The sequence below is a fragment of the Lepisma saccharinum genome, chromosome 23 (genome assembly GCF_977018435.1).
Source record: "Lepisma saccharinum chromosome 23, izLepSacc3.1, whole genome shotgun sequence".
Lineage (NCBI taxonomy): Eukaryota > Metazoa > Arthropoda > Insecta > Zygentoma > Lepismatidae > Lepisma > Lepisma saccharinum.
Window position 1 is genome coordinate 46713774 of NC_139251.1, and position 15372 is coordinate 46729145.

Here is a 15372-nt window from a genome sequence, read left to right on the forward strand (position 1 = left end):
TAAAAATACATTTCGTAAAATTTTCTTATCTTGTCAAGTTCAGAGCTGTAGCTATGGGGCGGCGGGAGTTGTCCCTGCGTGCCAAACTATCTAAATGAAGAAAATTGTAAAAGAGAATGCCATGCACTCCATGAAATTTTTTGTTCCGTATTAAATCAATATTGTTTTCAGTTTGCAAAAATTTGGATCACACACACACACACACATATCAATGCAATGAAACTAAAAGAGTGACATAAAATGAGATTTTTCTTTCCTGGCTGAACTTCCATCAAGGCTTTTACCCCCCCCCCCCCCTAATCAGTGGGTCTGTGCATGCCTATGACTATCGTGTTGATGTGTGCCGTGTCTCCTGTGGGGCACACTTTGAATATTTGTAGGTGTACAAAAAGACTGGTTCCTCGTTTGTTCTGTATTGGTTTCATTAACATAAGTTCAATACTTTACTTGCAATATTTTTTGTAACCCGTCAATTATTTATGAAACACCCTGCATGTAGAAGAGGATGCACTAAAGAATGACAAGATAAATAGTAAAATTGCAACATGATCCTTTCACTCTCTCCTCATGACTTTACTCTTTAATTCCAGAGCTTTGCTTTCCCAACATGGAGGAGTCCCGGTGGTTGTCAGGGCTAGAGCAGACGTTCTGGTTGAAACACATCAAGTGCATTCTGGCTGGTGCTGTCCGAATAGTGGACAAGGTGGAGAATCACAAGACATCGGTCCTGGTTCACTGCTCTGATGGCTGGGACAGAACAGCTCAGGTAGGTGTGCAACTGAAAACTGTAGAATTATTTTTCTAATTTCAAAAATTATTACAATTTGCATTTAGTGGATTAAGTGTACCTTTCCTCATGTTTGCAAGTTACTTTTGGAACCAAACGATCAGGGGCGTGAAACTAAAATATAACAGGGAATCCATTTAAACAGGTTTTATTGTGATTTGAAAACTGATTTATATGTAAATACATATTTGTGTGTGTAGCAGAAATTAGTTACATTTTGTATTATCTTTTCTCATCATGGCATGTAGACTCGAAAGATTCAGTTTTTATTATCCATATTTGTACATATATTAGGTTTTGGCTCATATTTTACATATTATTTCCATATTTCAGAATTTTTCTCAACATATACTCCATATTCGTGCAATAACTACATGTCCCCGTGTCACAAATAGAGTTGGGTGAATTTCTTGAGAATAACTGACAAATTCCGAAGTGACGGTAAACAACCAAAAGTTTACGACCTTTTTATACCCTCAAATTGCATTAATTGCAAGTTTTCTGTCATCTGAACAATATATGTATTGTTGTTCTGGTTGTTACAAATGTTGGAAGAGTTCCAATTCGAGCAGCGCATTGCTAACTCTACAGCAGCACCAGAAGCAACGAGATTGTGGCACACGTACGAGATTCACTTCTGGTTTCTCTTCAAGACAGTCGTAGTAATAGTTACAATGCCGAGACTGTATTTTATATAGCTCATGTAGTGTCTTATGTTATTAAAAAGGTAAATGTTTACAATTTGAAGTCCATATTTAACTCCATATTTTGGTGAAAATAACTAATTATGTATTTACATATTTAGCACATTTTTATTGCATGTAAATCCGTTCCCTGCTAATGAAGAACCATTGTCACTAACATTCAGAAAATTATCATGTAAATTTTTCCAGTGCATATTGAGTTTCTAGACACACTTTGTAGACAGAGTATTAATTGGTATTCTATCAGTATTGCTTGATACACGTAGGGCTAATACTAATACTAATGTACACAGTTTCTGTCTAAAAGAAACACCTGTTTGCAGTTGTCTGGTTATATGTGTATATATATATATACACACACACACACACAATAAGAAGTTTCTTCAAGGAATATTGCAATTTTACAAGGTCTGTCCAAAAAATATTGAGCCTATGTTAATATAATGAGAACAGTTTGTACAGTAACCTGGTAGCCGATGAGAGTAGTCTGTAATGTGTATGCATACAAGGGGAGAGTGAAAAGTTTTGAGCCTCACAGGAATAGGTGTTTGAGCTACAGTTTCACATTATGATTTCTCTACATAATCACATAATCTCTATAATCACCCCCCAGATCAATGCACTTATGCATTCTGTGCTGCAATTTTTTTACAGTCATCTAGTAGAATGACTTGTCCTGAATGACCCGCCTTTGTGGAAGTGACGTCTTTGAAGTGAATTCTTCATAGCAGAGAAAAGATGAAGATCTGACAGGGCAGGTCGGGGGAATAAGGTGGATGGGAAAGTGTGGTCAAACCACACTCAACCAAAGCAGCCTGTGCAGTGAGGCCTTGCCGACAGAGGTACCAATTCACGGCCCTGTCAGCCACTCTCTTCTCTGACACTTCATTCATTTTCAACCTGACAAAAATTAGAAGAAAACAAGTGAATTTCATAAAAGTTTGCACAGAGTGTCCTAAAACTCAAACATTAAATCCTCCAAAATTTTAACTATCTAGCATCACTCCTTCCATGTGAGGCTCAAAACTTTTCACTCCCCTCGTAATGAGGATGGCCTTGTCAGTTGGGAGTTAAACACCAATGAATGAGCACATGTAATGTGTGTGATCTTCACATTTGCAATGACTGAGCAAGTAGAGCAGCGAATCACATTGCACAGGCGACTGAGCCACCCTACATCAAGTTTTGTCACCCTATGACTTGTGGCTGTTGCATAAAATTAAATCTCCTTTGAAATTGATCAGATTCCAGACCATCGATGAGATTCAGGTCAGTACGATGAGGCAGTTATTTGTGATTCCAAACAGAACTTGCAGAAGTTTCTACAGTGGAAACAACTCTAGGAAAGGTGTGAGAGAACTGAAGGTGCTTACTTTGAAGTGGACTGAGCATATGTACAATGTATGTGCAAGTTTTCTTGTATTTTGTATTTCTTTTACTAAATATATAACATTTTTATAATTGTAATTTTTTGTATTATATGACTCGATACTTTCAGGTTAGATCACATATGTTGGATTATCAGTAATTTATTCATATCAACAATATTTTTCCATCATTTCATCCCTAAGAGAAAACTAATTGAAATTTCTCTATTTCAGCTTACAGCATTAGCCATGGTGATGCTTGATCCATATTACCGAACCATCAAGGGATTTGAAGTGCTTATTGAAAAGGAGTGGCTTAGCTTTGGGCACAAGTTCCAACATGTGAGTAGCTTCCTTTAATCTTCTGTTCTTGCAACTGGAGCTGTTGCTTTCATTAAAAGAGGAACATAAATTAAGAGTATTTGAAAATAATATCCTTAGGAAAATATTTGGACCTAAAAGGGATGAGGAGACAGGTGAGTGGAGAAGGTTACATAATTTAGAACTGAATAATCTGTATTCATGTCCAGATAGTATTACAGTGATTAAATCAATTAGACTTAAGTGGGCAGGCCATGAGGCACAAATGGGAGAGAAAGAGGATTCTTGTTTGGAAACCTGATGGCAAGAGACCTGTAGGAAGGTAAAGACGAAGGTGGAGGGATAACGTTGAGATGAACCTAAAGGAAATCTGTAAAGAAGGAAAAGATTGGATTGATTTTGCCCAGGATAGTGACACATGTTGTGTTGCTGTAACCAACTTTTGTCTTTAAGAAGGCTAGAGAGTTAGTTAGGATTGGGATTGTTAGAAAAGTTAGATGATGCAGGAATTACAGCTACATAGGTGGGTTTCAGACTGCCAGGATACAATAGAATAAGAAAGAATAAAAGCTGGTCGTTAGCGATTTACAGTTAAGGAGTACAGTACAGGGCTCCCACTGGTCTGGAAAATGTGAAATCTACCCATGACTAAATTGCCTTTGAAAAGTCATGGTATATTAACTATCTGTGGTGTTTCGTAGCAAATGCAGTGTAGGGAAAGTTCTGTTCCTTCATTGCTCTTTTTTTGTTGTGTCGGATTATTTCGGGGGACCACTTCCTGCAGTAACACAGAGTTAATCAGACAATAAGAGAAGAACGATGTAGAAACATGGCACTTTCCCTACATGGTATTAAGTATGATTGTTGAGCTTGTAGTGAATACATTTTTTCCTATTTTGAATTCCTAATTTGACAACATTTGTTTGAGTTTTGAGTTTTTGTTTTAAGTCCACTTTATGTACAGATAGGCTAATCGGGACTAGACATACAGTTTAGAGTAGAATCCAAACAACTAGTATTTGTCTGTCAAACCCAGGATTCCTTGATTACAAGGCGAGAAAATTAATGTTATTTATACACTAGTTAATTTTCTTGCAAATAATAAATAATTAGCTCTGATACAATAAATAAAATTGGCCAAAAAGAGGCATTTTAATAAAAGTCAAGGTTTTATTTTAAATCAACTGTGTGCTCAAACAGGGTAATCCGGACTGAACATACAGTTGGAAGTGGAACCCAATGTATTGTGCAATGTGCTTTCACAAGGGATCGAACCTGAGACCCCTTGATTCCAAAGTGACAGCATTTCTAGTAAGCCAGGAGGCTCAGTATTTAAATAAGGAATTAGAGTCTTTACAATTTTTTGGTCATTCCACAATAATTGTTTTTAAACAGTTTGTGATGAGATGTTTCTGTATGTCATTTCAGAGAATTGGCCACGGAGATGACCACCATTCTGATGCAGACCGATCGCCAGTCTTCCTGCAGTTCATTGATTGTGTGTGGCAGATAGCCCACGAGTTCCCAAGTGCATTTGAGTTCAATGACTACTTTCTGATCGTCATCTTGGATCACTTATATTCCTGTCGATTTGGCACATTTCTGTTCAACAGGTATTTGTCATCACTGTTTTGCATATTATTTTGCATTGTTATTTTGTTTTATTTATTATTAGATCATGTTTGTGGAGTAACAAACATGTTAATGACCCAATAAATACTTTTGACCATATCCATGGTAAATATGTTTACATATATTATTAGTCTAGGCAATCTAAAGCAATTTTCCATCAAACCTGGGCAAAATTGCTTCAGAAGGTTTTTAAACAGTTTCTAGCTCAGAAATCATTGCGGAATAACATATCCAAAATCAGACCATGGGAAAACCCCCAAAAATGGATTTCAAAATGGCAGACTGGCTATTGTAAATTTCCTTACATTGTATGTTAATTTGTGAATTATTTTTACTATTTTGTGTATTATTACTTAAAATTTGTGTTTTCTTGTTGTGTCAAATTATATTTTGCCTTTTAAGAATGAAAATATCTGAATTGTGCGCAATTTGTGAGAGAAAATTGGACAATGGACAAGATGTAGTTAAAATATGATCACCACGAATGACCAGCATTGCATGTAACTTGATAAATGCTAATAGAGCTGGCTCATGGATGATTTGCAGTTGCAAGCTATGCTGAAGATTCTCTCCATCATTGCAGCCGCCATAGATCACAATTACCTCAAGCCCCTATAGCTGTACTTGCAGAAAACGTTGTTTGTCGTCTGAAAATCCAACCGTTCAGAAAATGTTCCTGGAAGGTAAATTTGTGACAAGATGAAGTGACAGGTTATGGACCGGACTCAGATTGAATTTTTGTTTGAAGTCCACTTTATGCACAGAAAGGCTAATTGGGGTTGGAACCACTATGTGGCTCCACCGGGAATCGAATCCGGAACCCTGTGTGCGACTCGAATCAGACCTCGTGGCCTTCCCTGCAAAGCAGCTGAGGACTGACAGGAGGAAACGGATTTACAGAAATCCAGAAGAAAACATGGCTGTTTTCTATACACTTGTGTTCCACTTACAACTTAGTAATGCAAGAATATACCAGAGTTTTGATGAAGGGTAGTGAGCAATACAATGAAATGCAAGAAAATAGACAAAGGGAAGACTGTAATGTTATTAAAAAAGGAATAGAACGACTGGAATCCCTATCCCCATTTCATTTTGACTCACGTTTCTGCAACACTAGTACAGCTGTTATTTTCAATGAATTGCATTACATTGGTACGGATATCATCTTCAAAATAATTGAGAAAGATTGTTCTCAAAAATTCTGCCAAAAGATTGACAAAGTGAAAATCATAGGATTTTCTGCTGCTGCTGCTTAGTGGGCCCTGTCGGATATGATATACAAGTAGATGCAGCACTCGTTCAGAGAATTACAAGCTTCGTTCATATCCTCGTGCATTATTCGAATGATAAAGTATGTTGAGAGCAGCCCAGAATTCTCAGTTAGGTCATGCAATAACTTTCGAATGGAAGTTGAAGAATCCAGTGCACGAGCCAGTGCAGTTTGGATGATGGATCTCTCCAACGTTCCGTCCCATGGCGTAACAATGAATCACAAGAACATTGCAATCCCTTGTGTAGATTTCACTCTGAAAACAGATGGAAGGGCTATCGTTTTTGATGATGGCTACAGAGGCTTTCCTACGAATAAGGGCTTAATTCTCAGGAGATTCTACATCAAGTCTAGTAGGAATGATCATTTCAGTGCCGGCAAGAAAGAACACTCCCTAGCTAATGAATAAAACAATCAAGCAATTATTTCCCTTGCAGGTGAGATGATGTAGAAGCACCGTGTGGTGTGTACAATGCAGATGAGGATGCTCGTGTGGGCATCGTTCGTGCTGCAGTCTCATTACAAAATGCAAGTATTTGGACAGCAGTAAGAGGGAAAACGCCGAATTGCTTCTGTACCATGCCAAGGACAATGGTTTCAAGTCGTACTATCGCAATGACATAAGACAGGGACCATCTCCCAATACTGTGTACAATATCCTCGAAATTCAATCATTGTTGGGTCGACACATCCGCAAGCTGCTCCTCTTTCTGTATGTTTTGGCTGGCTCTAATACCACACCCAGAATTTATCTGGCCTCCCCGATGGCGTAGTGATAACATCCGTCGCCTTGTATTTAGTGGGCTCAGGGTTCGATGCCTGGTGGAATCATGTAGTGATTAGCATCTCACCTTAAATTGCATGTCCAGTACTGATTAGCGTATGTGTGAATAAAGCGCACCTGAAACAAAAACTCGAAACCACATCTACAATGTGCTCAATTGGGAAATCCTCAGCATTAGACAAACTGATGAACGTAAGTGAACTCCGAAGCTGAAGCTGCAAATTAATTTTGTTTCCATTCCTGCCAACATTCAAATATTGAAGCCATTGGAAGAAAAGCAATGCTTCTGTTGTATGACTGTGAGTCGTCTGAATCCACAAACGAACTATGTCGTCGAATGTTAATTGAAAACATTAGCTGGAGGTATATAGTTTGTTACACCTGAGTGTTTGTCACGTACCGATTCGTCCACAAAGTACCTTAAATTTCGCACACACTTTCAAATGAGAATCTGGAAGTATAGAGAAGAGACGATCAAGGTAAAAGGAAGGGGTTGGTATGTAAAGAATACTTCCTGCTGTGCTGTACACCCACTAAATCTAGATTTCCTCCTTAAGATGGTTTGCTGTTCCTGCACGTTGAACCATGATGATACTTCACGATGTGGATGCGAGCGTAGTCGATTGTCCTCTCCAACAGCTCGTGGCGAGTGGTTGCAATAATAGTATGATGATGGTTACTAGCGTACGCAGGATTCATTTTCATTTTTGGGAGGAGGTGGGAGGGGGGACTGGAATTGTAAAGATGGGAATTTCCTACGTTCTACTGATTTCATATATTTGGAACTTTCATTCAACATTGAAATCTAAGGATTAATTAAAGAGGGATTTGCATCTGGCACTTTCGTTATTCCCAAGTTCTTTGCTGCTTCCATTTATAAATTTTGATTTTTCTCAAAATGTTGGGAGGGACTGTAGCCCCCACCCCATGTGTAAGCCAGTGTTTACGGGGATGAAGACAATTGATTAAACTTTGTCCATCCTTAGAAGTTGACTTTATAATTAAGAGAACTTAAAATAATTTTATTTGAAGTAATTGTTATCTTCTCAGTGTCTAACTTCTATAAATAACTTTTAATATCAAAATTGCATAAGAAAGGGTATATTGTTGAAAGATAGTTTTAGTTTAAGTATTATTAAATGTAAATAAAATCATTACCTCTCTTTAAAATCCCTAAATTACTTTATTTTTTGCCTTTAGTAGAAAACATCCAATCCGCCATTTTAAAATCCGTTTTTTTTTTTTTGTTTTTTTTTTGCCATTGGTCCGATTCTGTCTGATTTTGAATATGTTTTTCAGCAATGATTTCTGAGCTAGAAACTGTTTAAAAACCTTCTGAAGCAATTTTGCCCAGGTCAAAGTGTAAATTGCCTGGACTATATTACACATCCCTGACTCTGGGTGTATAATTTGTTACTAACTATACTATAGCATATGAAGATGCATCACAAATAAGAAGAGAAGAGATTATAATTATTATAACTGTTTCCAGAAGTGGTATAAAATCTGTAGCTCAATGTTCTGAACTTGCAAACATGTTTTTTTAGCATAGAAATGAGAGAGAGGAAAATCAAAATGTGCTAGAATTTCACAAGAAACATATTGTTATTCTTAATTTCAATGTAACTTCAATCCGTAGGCTACTTGAATCCCAATTTTTTTTTTTTTTTTGTGGTATTTTGGTTTGACATGTCCCCCCCCACACACACACATGAAAAACTTGTGGTTATTGCAGAAGATTACAACAAACATTGCAGGAAAAACTACCGTCAAAACAGGGAAACTTCATCTTTGAGGGTAACTTTGTCATGAGACCGATATATGTTGGTAGGAGTCATGCTGGTGGAACAAAGGGAGTGTGAAGCCACACACGTGGAGTTGTGGAGCGGACATCAAGGGAGGAAATGTGTTCTGTTTTGTTTTCAAACACGTTGTAAGATTTCAATGTTTAAAAACCAATAAAAAATTAAAAGACACACAAACGTCACTAGTATGACAAGAGGATATATTTTGCAATTCATACCATTTTGCATGACGATCTTACCTCTTCATGGGGTTAATTTTGACCTGCTAGGAACGTAAGCAGAGATGACGTATTTGCCCCCCTAATATTTGGAATTTCTTTGGTATTCCTTCAGTACATTTATGAAGGATAAAGTGTATAATTTTCGTGTTGTCACTCGCCACAGATTTTGCAGGGAACATTAGAATATGCCAAAATCTGTACAAAGTTACCTCGTTTGACGGTAGTTTTTTCATTACATAACATCTATTTTAATATTCTGATGTAACTCTAGAATATTCTAAAGAAAATTTATTGTTAAATTGATGCATATAATTGGAGAAGAATATTATTTACACACCAATATTGATCAATATTTTGGAGAAATTTTAATTATGACAAGGTTCAAGCATCGTACCAATAGGAATCTGTAAGAATATCAGTTCAAGGTGGTATCGGTCAGCCCTAGCAATTGTTCATAATATTATGGCTCAGCATTGTTAAATCTTTATTCGTGTTTGGTTCCTTTCTTGCAGTGACAGAGAGAGAGCAAACGAGGGAGTGAAGCAGAAGACAATGTCTGTGTGGTCTGTGATCAACAGCCAGGTGGATGACTTTAGGAATCCTCATTATTATCCAATCCATCATCAGTATGTGCTTGTGCCTGTTACGAGCCTTCGCTATGTCAAGTTATGGAAGGGCTACTATTGCCGTTGGAATCCAAGTATGAGGCCACAGGTAAGTACAGTAAATTGTAGTTACAGTAGTGAAGGTTATATTTTGTGTATTGAGAGCATGGTTACAGGAAACATTGTAGATGAATTTTCACCAGATAGGGTTTACACTGACCTGGAAATCTGGGAAACTAAGGGAAATGAACCTGTGACTGAAAATTGTCATAGAAATTTTTATCGGTAAAATTACCGATTATTTTACCGATCTGATTTATCTACAAAGATCTTATAATTTTGAGCAAAATTTTACCATTTTGTTATAATTTTTGTGAATGATCCCCATACCATACTTTTTAAAAAAGTAAATGTCTAAATATGCAACTTCTTTTGCAGTGCAGTCACCTGGGAACACATTTATGAAAGAGGTCAATGAACCAATCAGGTTCTTCGTGAATCATTTGGGATTTTGTATCAGTATCGGAAAATTTTATATCGGCACTTTATCGGTATTGGCCAAAAATTTATATCGGCCCATCCCTAGTTTTTGTACTTGCAGGATTTGAGAATGAAAGTAAAATCTACTTTTTACTTAAACCAGCTTGATCACAAGTTCAGTTTAACACTTAATAGCCAAATCTATTAGGCATTGGTGTTAGTCTTATGATTTACAGAGAAAGAGGAACAGGTGCATTAGTTAAGAGACACTGCTCAGTGAACACAAAATGTGACTGTCTATGGAATTTACCAAGTGGAACTCTAAAATAAATTTTGAAGCATCCATGTTGTGTAAAGTGATGGATAAATAGGGATGCTCCAAGGTGCAATGTCTGGTCTGCAGGATTTAAGCTCTGCATGAGCAGGGACAGGCAGAAGCAAAGAATATTACAGTGGAAAGTCATAATGGAGAACAAATGTGGCCGAAAGATGTCGTGTGAACAGTAGTCCACTCTGAATTGATCGCGATGGGGTTGTGTTGCTGGATTCTCTTGGACATGGTTGATTGTTTGAGTTAGTGTTTTAAGTTCACTTTATGCACAGTAAGGCTAATTGGGACTAGACCTACAGTTTAATGTGGGATCCGAACCACTATGTGCCTCCACTAGGTATCGAACTCGGGATCCCTTGATTCCAAGGTGATGGTGTTATCACTGCACTGTCAGGGGGTGATTAATTATGGTGTTTACCTCTTGAAACACCCACAGAGCAGCTACAACAGCACTACATTATCCTTTAGTGGACAGAGCCTTGCATGCCTGGTCTTGTTGAAGTCGGCACCTTTTCAAGTGCACGCTTTTGAAACTTGCAGCAAAAAAATATCTTAGCTCGAGAACTAATTGTCGTAGACAGATGAAATTGGTTTTGTTTTATTTCTTAAAGACAGGGCTTTTAGCGGAGGTAAAATTTATGCATTGTGCCTCCCAATAATTAGTATTAAAGGTATAATAATAATAATAATAAGATGAATTTTAAAGAAATGGCCCAACTCAATAGACCGAAGGGAATGAAAAAACCGTGCAAAGTTTTATTGAAAACAAACTGATACTTCTGGAGTAAAAAATAATAACATTGTATAAAGCAGCAGTGCTCAGGACAATGTCTGGAATTTTGCTTCTAGTGTCGCCTCTATTGATGCTGGATGGACCAAATTTGGAGGAAAGCACGACAAAGACCACTCTAATAGGATATGTAATGCACCTGCTGCAACTTCGAAAAAAAAAAAACTGAAATTATGGCATTCGGAAATTTGCATACTGTAATTACTGAAAATTTCGAACTTTGGGCCTTTGCCCAGCTTTTCCCCTGGACCCTTAATTGTCGGATGTTACTTAAAATGTTGTTTTCCAAAAAGATGCAGTAGTTGAGAAGTTTTAGCCTTTTATCTTCAAGATATCCCATAGTAACAAAAGAGATACAAAGGGCTTCTTCAAACAGCACCTGAGTAACAATGGATATATTGTTTTGTAATTCGAGTAAATACCTTCGGAGGTATACTAATGAACAAAAATGACAAAACTGAAATAATAGTGTATAGTTTTCAAGAAATGACGCATTAATTGCTGCCGTGTGCTACCATGTGGCGGGGCAAATTTCAACAATTGGGCCTTTGCCCCCACTTCCAACCTGAATCCTTAATTGTCGGACTTTGCTTAAAATGTTGCTTTTTACTCATTCCTGCTTGTAGAATTTAATTTTTTTCAAAACGTTATAGCCACTTTTATAAATCTATCCCATAATATGGTGGTACCAGGGAGAGGGGGAATAAAGACTTTTTCAAACTTCGCTTGTTAATAATAGTAAAAATAGATATATTGTTTTGTAATTTGAGTATGTCATACCTTTTTATATATATACTAAAGATAAAAAAGACAAAACTGAAATATCTAGTGTACTTTTCAAGAAATATCATGTTAATTGCTGACGTGTGCTGCTGGTCGAAATATCGACCATCCGTCCTCAACGGAAATACAGGACTACCACCCAGACACAAAATGTTAATGCAAAGTTGGATCTGGAATGCCTGGATCTCCTTTACTGTCCTGATCTGGCTTCCAGCTTTGAAACATACCATTCACAAACTTGTTTATGCATAGAATGCATTATTATGTAGTAGACTGGTAGGACAAAAGCCTCAATCTCGGCAAGGGGCTACATTGAAAATTGTTCAGTCTTTATTTTGTTGAACCTTTCTTTTTATTTACAGTTGTTATGTTCGCCTTGCAAGCAAGGGGTCCCGGGTTCGATACCCGGTGGAGGCACAAGTGGTTCGGATCCCACTTTAAATTGTAGGTCCAGTCCCGATTAGCCATACTGTGCATAAAGTGGACTTAAAATACCAAATCAACTCAACAACTCAACTCAACAGTTGTTATGTTCAAGTAAATCCCTGTTTTGATGTTTACTTGCTTGTAACAACCCTAAATTAAAGGAAATGTTCTACAATGAAAGCAATACATATGTACGAGAATAACTTTATTTTCCTATCCATAATTCCATTTGATGCCAGAATGGACATTCCTTCAGCTAACGGAAGTGTTGAAGTTATTTCCAGATGTGTCTCTTATCAATGTTACTGCTGATATGTTTATTTGGGCAGGTGTACAAAATAGCTGAGCTCCCTCATAGCCAAATGGTTAATGCACTTGCCTTTGATGTGAGCTGCCCCAGATTTGATTCCTGCTGTGAGCTCCAAATTTTTTTGGTTTACCCAGTACTGGGAGGCAACTGTGGAACTACTTGAAACATTAGTAGCAGATTCCTGTCTGATAAGCTGATCATGCACCACACAGTGAAAAACAGTGTTGTACCATGGAGTTGTTATTGTTAAGGATGTCCCAACAAGAATGCCGGATTTGAATTGCGCCATTGTCTTTTTGTTGTATTGGCGAATGAGAATGTTAACCGCAATATGGTTATGAATGGTTGTGGCCTTATTTGCATGGTGTGGATAGGATAGAGGAGCAAGTAGAAAGGCATATATGACAGATATTGTTTTTCATACTTAACGGGTAACATATACCGTTTGTAATGATGTTGAAATATATGCCATTTCACGTTATTAAATCCATCGTTCTTGTTGGGACACCCTTTACATAGTAGCTGATTTCCACAAGTCAAGAAACTATTTTCCAGACAATAATCATGTGATAACTGCACCACCTGAAATCCCTTATCTTGGACACTAAAATAATATCTTAACCAGCTACGGTTATTTAAGTGAGTGTGTAATTGCACATACAGGTTGGCAGAAAGAGACCAGTTACACCCACCTTTTAATCACGTATTTCAAGACTTCCTACAGATGATGTAAACAACATAGGTATCTGTAGATACACTTTTGTTTTATTACAAAGTCTAAAGACAATTATTTGTGAATATTTTTTGGACCCAAACTTTGATAGACTGTCGTGGTAAGGCTGGAATACAGTGGAACCTCGATTTTTAGTTTTTCAGGGGACCCATCTGCAAAAACTTAAAATGTGGGAAAATGTAAAATCTTGGATCATTTTGCTATGTTGGGACCATCAAGGTTGAATGTACGGTGCATTCGAAAAGTCCCCGCACTCAGAGTTTGAGAATTTTTTGAACTTGTCAACATAATGAATACATACATTTGTTAACTATATCTTGAAATACACAAGAAAAAAATTGTAAACTAAATGTGAGTATTACTGCAATCTCTGAGTTCCGAAACACATTGACAAGATGGCAAACCACTCTCCGCACGTTGAAATACACTAAAAAGAAAATTGAAACTAAATTTGAAACAATCATCCATTGCAGTTTTATCTGGTGCCGGATCATCGGGAAATAAATTTCTCCATTTCTCCACACATCTTTCATATGGCATACTGTTCTGTTGCTGCATTTCTTCACGTTGAATACTGCCTTCTTAAATCGGAACATTTACTCGTTATACTGATGTAAAATTATTTGCAATTTCGTAATTATATAGTGTTATTTTAAAATTATTAAATGTGTCCTTCTTATTGGGACAGACGTCAAGACATCAGAGTCTCACTAGTCTGCCAAATGCAGTCCAGGATGAATTAATAAATACAGCAAGTCTAATTCTCTTGTTAAATACAGCTTCAATTTTCATATTAACTGGCCTTTCGGTAGGGGTTTTAAATTAAATAAATACTTATTTTCTTAATTGCTAATTTCCAACTTTATCTAAGTAGGGGTCATATAAATGAAGGTTAAGAAGAACAAATAAATGTCAAAATGAAATCATGAAAAAAGTCAAGAATTTTGGATTTGTTATTTTGGTAGACAGCCGGTATTCCCTCCAATCAAAAAATAAATAAATAAATAAATTATTCACTACACATGTGCAACGAATAGGCTGAGAGGACATGAAGCGCACTGTTAAAAAATCAACCCAGTCTGGGTGATATCAAAGTGACAAGTGCAACTTTTTATACAGTGTGTTTCAAAAGTCTCGTAACCCAACTTTCTTGGCTTACATCATGAAAACCACAAGAGACATTTACACTGAGTTTTCTGAATTATAATGTAATCAAATGCTGCACATGACCATTGATTACAAATGACAGATTAATATGGCATGAGGCATCAGATGTCTAATTATGACCCATCGATAATTTCGTACATATTTTTCTCACCCAAAAGGGCATTCCAGAAGAAAATTAATGCTTATTTCAGCCATTTATTAATTTATAGAATTTTCTGTATCGAGTAAGTGGATAACGTTAAGCATTGAAAAATATCTCATTGGGTGTGGCTTTATAATGCAGAAAACCAAGTTTAAATATCTCGCAAGGTTTTCATGTTATGAGCCATTAAAGTTTGAGTTTATAGCCCCTTCATTGTTATTTCTGGCTCTGAAATACGTTACTTTGCGTAAATACTACAACTGCACCATCTATTGGCATTTGCAGAAACTAAACCTTTTTCTTTCAGCTACAGGGGTCAAAGTTCTTCACGGGGCTAGAAGTTGCGCAACTTGAAACACACTGTATCACTCCAGTAGAAATGGTTGAAGTAAATTCTGAAGGGTTGCTTCCAAGTGATGAATGCCGTAGCTCGGCATCTGTTGCTTATCACTAGGGAACAGATTTTAAGGTGCGATACCTTTAAAAAAATATAGCTGTTTTTATACAGATAGTTTGAGATATGTATTTTGGGACATGGAATCTAGTAAAATGAACAGATTTTGTTGCACCTTTTTATGAGCTCAGCACATTTATCCCCTTTTGATCCTTCAGCACCGTTTCCCTTCCTTTTCTTTCATATTTTGTTAAAAAGTTGGACAGAAAATTAAATTATTTTCACTCTTCTTGAGCAGCTACATAGAATCCTGTAGTCTC

At 36.9% G+C, this 15372-nt stretch overlaps 1 protein-coding gene across 7 annotated transcripts in view; it reads left to right on the forward strand.

The window, feature by feature from the left end:
- Nucleotides 1-15372, forward strand: part of mtm (phosphatidylinositol-3-phosphate phosphatase) — a 67230-nt gene that overhangs the window by 51039 nt on the left and 819 nt on the right. For all 7 annotated transcript variants that reach the window (XM_083144372.1, XM_083144376.1, XM_083144375.1 and 4 more), the window contains 4 exons: nt 591-766; nt 3093-3200; nt 4608-4792; nt 9404-9605. In XM_083144372.1, the coding sequence (XP_083000498.1) occupies nt 591-766; nt 3093-3200; nt 4608-4792; nt 9404-9605 (671 nt within the window). The remainder of the gene's footprint in view (nt 1-590; nt 767-3092; nt 3201-4607; nt 4793-9403; nt 9606-15372) is intronic.